This window comes from Melanostigma gelatinosum (assembly GCF_949748355.1).
Source record: "Melanostigma gelatinosum genome assembly, chromosome: 12".
Taxonomy (NCBI): Eukaryota; Metazoa; Chordata; class Actinopteri; order Perciformes; family Zoarcidae; genus Melanostigma; species Melanostigma gelatinosum.
The window spans coordinates 3,670,457-3,676,378 of record NC_136645.1 but is presented as its reverse complement, the minus strand read 5'-3'; the positions used below and the strand labels follow the sequence as shown (position 1 = coordinate 3,676,378).

At 37.9% G+C, this 5,922-nt stretch overlaps 1 protein-coding gene across 2 annotated transcripts in view; it reads left to right on the top strand.

Annotated features, from left to right (window-relative positions):
- Positions 1-5,771, top strand: part of ppp1r1c (protein phosphatase 1, regulatory (inhibitor) subunit 1C) — a gene marked incomplete at its 5' end in the record, with an annotated part of 9,916 nt that extends 4,145 nt beyond the window's left edge. The window contains 2 exons of one of the 2 annotated variants that reach the window (XM_079280067.1): positions 1,854-2,057; positions 4,264-5,771. In XM_079280067.1, the coding sequence (XP_079136193.1) occupies positions 1,854-2,057; positions 4,264-4,325 (266 nt within the window). In that variant the 3' untranslated portion in view covers positions 4,326-5,771. Of the gene's footprint in view, positions 1-1,853; positions 2,058-2,979; positions 3,238-4,263 lie in introns of those variants that run through there. The other variant, XM_079280066.1, reaches the window with a different exon arrangement.
- Positions 5,772-5,922: the final 151 nt, after the last annotated feature.

Genomic DNA, 5,922 nt, shown 5'->3' with positions numbered 1-5,922 from the left:
CCGCCCCGTAAAGTTCTTCAAAGTCTTTATTGTCATGAACTGGTGGTTGTGTTGCAGCTGTGTCCACATGTGTGTTTGCTTTTCTTTGCGTGGAAGTTCTGTTTGTTTTGTTGGATTACACTTTGTTTGTCTTTCTCCGTGTTATCTGAAGCTGTTTCTGGGGTTTAACCCCCACGTTGGCGGTTTGATTTATTTTAAATGTAGTCAGTTGCTGGACACAAATTACACGGAGATTTTTGTAATTAGAATGAAAAAATGGAATCTAATCTGAATAGTTCACATCACAATCAAACTTTGAAAATATTGCACTTCATACTAAAAGAAAATGGACACAGCCACAAATATTTGAGCTGATAACCGATTACTGCCCGACCCTGCTCATAATATTAGGGAACAAAAAACACATTTTCTTTCATTTAAATTCAAATTCTTTAAATTCTAGGATATCAGCCTCCACCCAAAAACAACGGAGGTCAATGGCATGTAGCTTATGGTGCTCCCAGCTTTGAAAAATGACATTTAAAAGAGTTTGACATCTCTTTTCAGAGTCCTGGGAATTTACTCACAGACCGCCACATGAATATCTCTTTAAACCAATGATATCATAGAGTGAATGGTAAAGCGGTGTGTGCATGTTTGTGTGGTTTTATGCTATGAAGACGAGTTGATTACTAATATTTACTGTTTATTTGGGAGTTATTATTGTAGTAGAAGTGTGTTTAGTTTGTTGACTTTTGGGAGAGCAGGATATATAAGTTATACAGGTTATAGATATGGATATAGATCATCCACAGTTTGTGCAACAGAGCGTCTGATGGCTTTTATCTCTAAAAGACTTTGTTGTTGTCATTTTGTTATCATCGCCTGAACTGAATAATTCATAATACTGTCACACGGGGGTTCAGAGGAAGCAGCGTTGCTACAACAACAGTTTAGAGAGGCGGTCGTTATCGCCACGCCGTGTGTGTTTCGACTTCAAATACGAACGTGAGACGGAGAACTCTGCTTTAATGAGTTTCTAGGAAAAGTTCCAGGTTTTGACGGTTAAAGAAAGGAGGAAAAAACGAGGTGTGTATGTATGTGTGTGTGTGTGTGTGTGTGCGGAGCTCTCTACCAGTGAGTGCAGTTCCAGGAAGTGGAAACGGTAAAAGCTTTTCTTTTATTGATCCAGTCTGTGTGTGTGTGTGTGTGTGTGTGTGTGTGTGTGTGTGTGTGTGTGTGTCTGTGTGTGTGTGTGTGTGTGTGTGTGTAGGCCAGTTAGCTAATAGCCTCATGAGTAACTGCCAATGCACCAAATGCTTATATTTACATACCGCATGACCAGAAAAAAACATGTTTTATTTAATAATCTAATTAGGTTTTATTCTCACACTGTGTTTTTTTTATTATTATGTCAAATGCAAAAAGCTGTTTTTATTTAAACTCATAAAGACCTTTAATTATTCATTTTATTTTTTGAGCACATTTTGGTAGCATTTATGTAAATATTTAATCTCTGCGGGCTCTTGACGCAGCATCTGGACCGATGTCTACATATCAAACTGAATATAAGAGGAAGGAGTAGACTTGCAGTAGCTCCAAGAAAAATACTACCTTAAAAAACTACAACATTGTTCCCAAACATCTACGAATGAGGGAAATTTCCCCAGCGACAGATATTTATATTCCATACAAGATGTCAGGAAAAGCTACAGACTTGTTTTGCTACTCTTCCGTTGAATTTATATTTGTTTTTTGTCAGTTTCATTTTTAAGTTATAATTTTAGTTATTTTGTGCTTTTTCCCGCTCCGTTGCGACTCGTGTGTGTTGTAGTTGAAGCGTCTCTCCACTAGGGGTGCTCTTCTCTCCTCAGAGCTTCAACTGGGGGTGGAGCAGCACCTTCTGGGGGCGGGGCTCTGTGACACAGACGGCCAGCTGAGCCCAATCACAGCACAGCTCTATGCCACCGCCTCCCTGTGGGCCAATCACAACGGGCCAGAGGAAGCCAATGGGAATGAGGCGGGTCTGCTGTTAGCCAATCAGGAGAGAGGAGTGGCAGAGAGCAACAGTTCAGGGGGTAAACCGGTTTTTAAGTACACACTTAAACAGTGCGAAGTAATTTGTACATTGTTGGCCCTGATACACACACCAAATACACACACACTAGTGTTAATTTAATTAAAACGCAGTTATCCAACAAGTACAATTTGTTTTTCTTAATTATTAAAAATACTTAAAAAGTAGTACTACAATTTTATTTGATAGAGCCGACACAAAACAGAGATTTTGGGAGTTTTTCGGTCAAGTTAGTTTTCATTTAGTCACATATAATTTGCCCCTTGCCTTGACAAACAGCTTAAAACTGCATCAATCAACATTTTTTATTATTTCAACACGTTGCTTGTAAAAAGTCTGCAGTTCTTTTAGTTCGTGTTAAGTCTGAGCTGCTCTTATCAACACATGCAGAGCGCTCACAAACACTCTGTCCTCTACCTGCCCAGCAACGAACCACAGACCAAGTTAAGACAACTAGCAGCTTCAGAGACAAATATGTCTCTCAGGGGATGAAAACACAGCTAGAATAAGGATAAATATTGAACTTAATACCACAAAATGATTCATAATGCTGCTCTGTATTTAGTGGATGTGTAAAAATGTAGCCAATACGTTGATGTTATTAGTCTGTCAGCTTGTTTTTATGTTAGTTTCTGCCCGCTAGTCACCAAAAATTGATGAATGCAGCTATACGTTGTTCAACAATACGAGTTAAAGTAGGTAAAACCAAAAAATATAGTATTACAATTTGAAAACTTTATAATTTCGGAAAAGCAAACTGCCACACACACACACACACACACAGTCTTACTAATATGTCCACATTTCCATAATAACAGTCTATATTCTGTAAACCTCTTGACTACTAACATCACTAACTCCTCTCTCTCTTTTTTAATTTTATTTCCCCTCCTCTTCTACCCCCCCCCCCCCCCCCTTCTCAGACTTGTCATGTGACCACAAACAGGCAGCGTCCAGCCCCGACTCCGTCTCCCGATAGCCACCTTTAGTCCACGTTTGTCTTTCAAATAACCACCTCTTCCTCGCTGCTCTTCATCTGATCCCACTAACACACCGCTTCGCATAAACACTGTGTGCTCCTCACTCTCACTCTTTCACACACACTTAAGAGATTTTAGTTCAAAGTAACCAAATCAATTTAAAACTTAAATTACTGTCGGTGAGGTTTTGCTTGTGTAGAAATGGCTGTGAATAAAGATGTATTATATTGAAACATTTACCGAATGTCTGAGTGTTCTTTATCTTAATAGATGGTTTTAAATCATCTATTTTTAAGCGAAGAGTTTTGTAGTATTTGGGGGGTTTGCTTCACGTACACGGTGGTTTACGCTTCTATGGAACAAAGTGAAAATGTCAGAAGACAATTTCTGAAGAAATGACTGCTGTGCCTGACAGTTTATTTATATATATAGCATATTACTCTATGGTTTTTATATTGTAAAAATGTGTTTTTAAATTTGGGGGAAAAGTCTCTTTTCCCTGTTTTGGGCCTGAACTGGGCAGTTGGATGAGTAACATATGTAAATCTGTTACTTTCAATAGTTATATTGTTTGAAAGAGCACACGTTTCTACATTTTCATGAAAAAAATGATGTATGAGAAGTGAAAACTGGGAGTAAAGAGACATTTTAAAGAAGCGCAATGTCACACACTGAATGTCCATTTATTTGACTTGCAGGAAAACGTTGAATATTTCGTAAAAGTATTAAATATATGAACACTACATCTAACAGCAACCTAAATGTGTTGAAGATTTTGCTGTTTGAATGAAGTTTTAAACGTTGAATAATGTGGAGCTGCAGAAGAATAATAAGCAAGAAGAACATTCATTTAAATGTGGGAAAGTTTCCTGTAATATGTTGAATATATTCACGGAAAGTATTAAGGCAACGGACACTAAAGGGAATAGAAATCATTTCCTTATTGTGTTTAACATTTTGATGTGTGGACTCAGTTTTTACGTCGAAGAATGTGGACCTATAGTTAAAGCAGCGTACAAATAATAAAAGAGAAGAGAACATGTAGGAATCAAGTTAATTGTCGTAAAAGTCTGATGGTTACCTAAAAAAACACAAGCAAGGGTGGATTTGTACCATTGGGATAACCATTAAGACATAAAGGGCTTGATTATAGGGCATTATTATAGATATCTATACAGATATAATCATTAATCCATTCATTCATTTTAGTCCCATCTGTGTGTGTAGGGAAGCTGAAAAGTTCTGTACCCGAGGAAGACGAGGAGGAAGCCAACCTTCAGGACGACTGATTCAGGAACGAAATCTCAGCACAAAAGTGGCGGCCGATCTTCGCCGATCTGGACAAACCGACGGCCTCTGGCGTTCATCTTGAGTGTAGCACCTACAAGAAGCAGACATTGATCAGCGGGAGTGTTCATGGACAAAACCGCGAACATTTAGTTAGTCAAACCGGCGTCACTCTAGGACAGGAAACAGCTGATTTAGCACATTCACTTCAACACCACTCCACTGATGTCTAACCCCAAATATCATGCTCATAAACATTTAAATGAACCTTTATTTGCCCCGTTTTGAGTTTATGAATATGGTGAAAGCATAATCCCAACAGTTAACCTCAAACAGCCACCATTTTAAAACTTTTGGCGGGAAACCCGTGAACCCTGGAATAACTTGTTTTAATGCTGCGAGCTAACGAACTTTGACATCATTATCATTTCAAAATACACGCACCGAATGTGAAAGTTAAATTTTATAGTTTTTCTGCTAGCTAGCTACTACAGTTTAGCCAGGATAGCTAGCTAGCAATGGTTAACCACACGTGCTAGTTAGTTAACTGAAACCAGGAACAGCTAGCTAGCAATGGTTAACCACACGTGCTAGTTAGTTACTACAGTTATACATATAGCTACTTCATTGTCAGCATTAAGTGTCAATTTACTCTAAACTAAATTAAAATAGAAAAAAACTGTTTAACGCAGGTATTTTCAAGGTTGTTTCCCTCCCCAAAACTTCATAAATGTCCACTCTGTGATCAGGAATTTGCAGGCGGTTGACACAACAGATAACTCCTACAATATACTTATTAAAAAAATAAGTAATGCAATAAATAATGTAAATGTTATGAGATTTTTCCTTCGGTCAAAATATCTGTGAAAAAGTCAGTTATATCGATAAATTTGGGTTTCACAACTTTAACAGATGCCAAGTGAAATATCAGTTTACAGTTGACTACCCCCCCCTTCTCAGACTTGTCATGTGACCACAAACAGGCAAACAGGCAATAAAATGTCAGCATTGATTTCTATACATAACAAATAATAGGGTATACAATGTGTGCTATAACTTCTCGGTGTAAGACTTAAGTTTTGTGTTGGAATAGTCCCACTTTCTTTTAGAGATCATGTTCATGTTCCAGGACATATTTAGTGATAAATAACAATAAACTAATATTCTCCCCTCTGTGGAAGTTTGACTAAAAGACGGGCAATCTATGGCAATAACTTGTATATGAAATCCTTACACATTTAGAAATTAAGAAAAATGTATTCTCGAAAAATATAGCAGCCTAAATACCTCCAGACTACTAATTGAACGTATGATATGATCCTGAGCATAAATTAGCTCTTTCAGATGACAATGTTATACAATTTCAGAGAGCAGATAGCTAGATGGCCTGTAGTTTGAGGAAAATAGGACAAAGTTAAAATAATTTTCCAGTAAAACACAAGATTTTCCAGGACATTTCTCTCACACGTGTTTTCTTTGACTGGAAAATTGGTCTTTTTATTATGTGTTGCCACTTACCATGTTCTCACCTCACATCTCAGCCGAGGCCACATGCACGAACCACCGTCACACACTCACAGCTCAGGTCTGACACAGCCC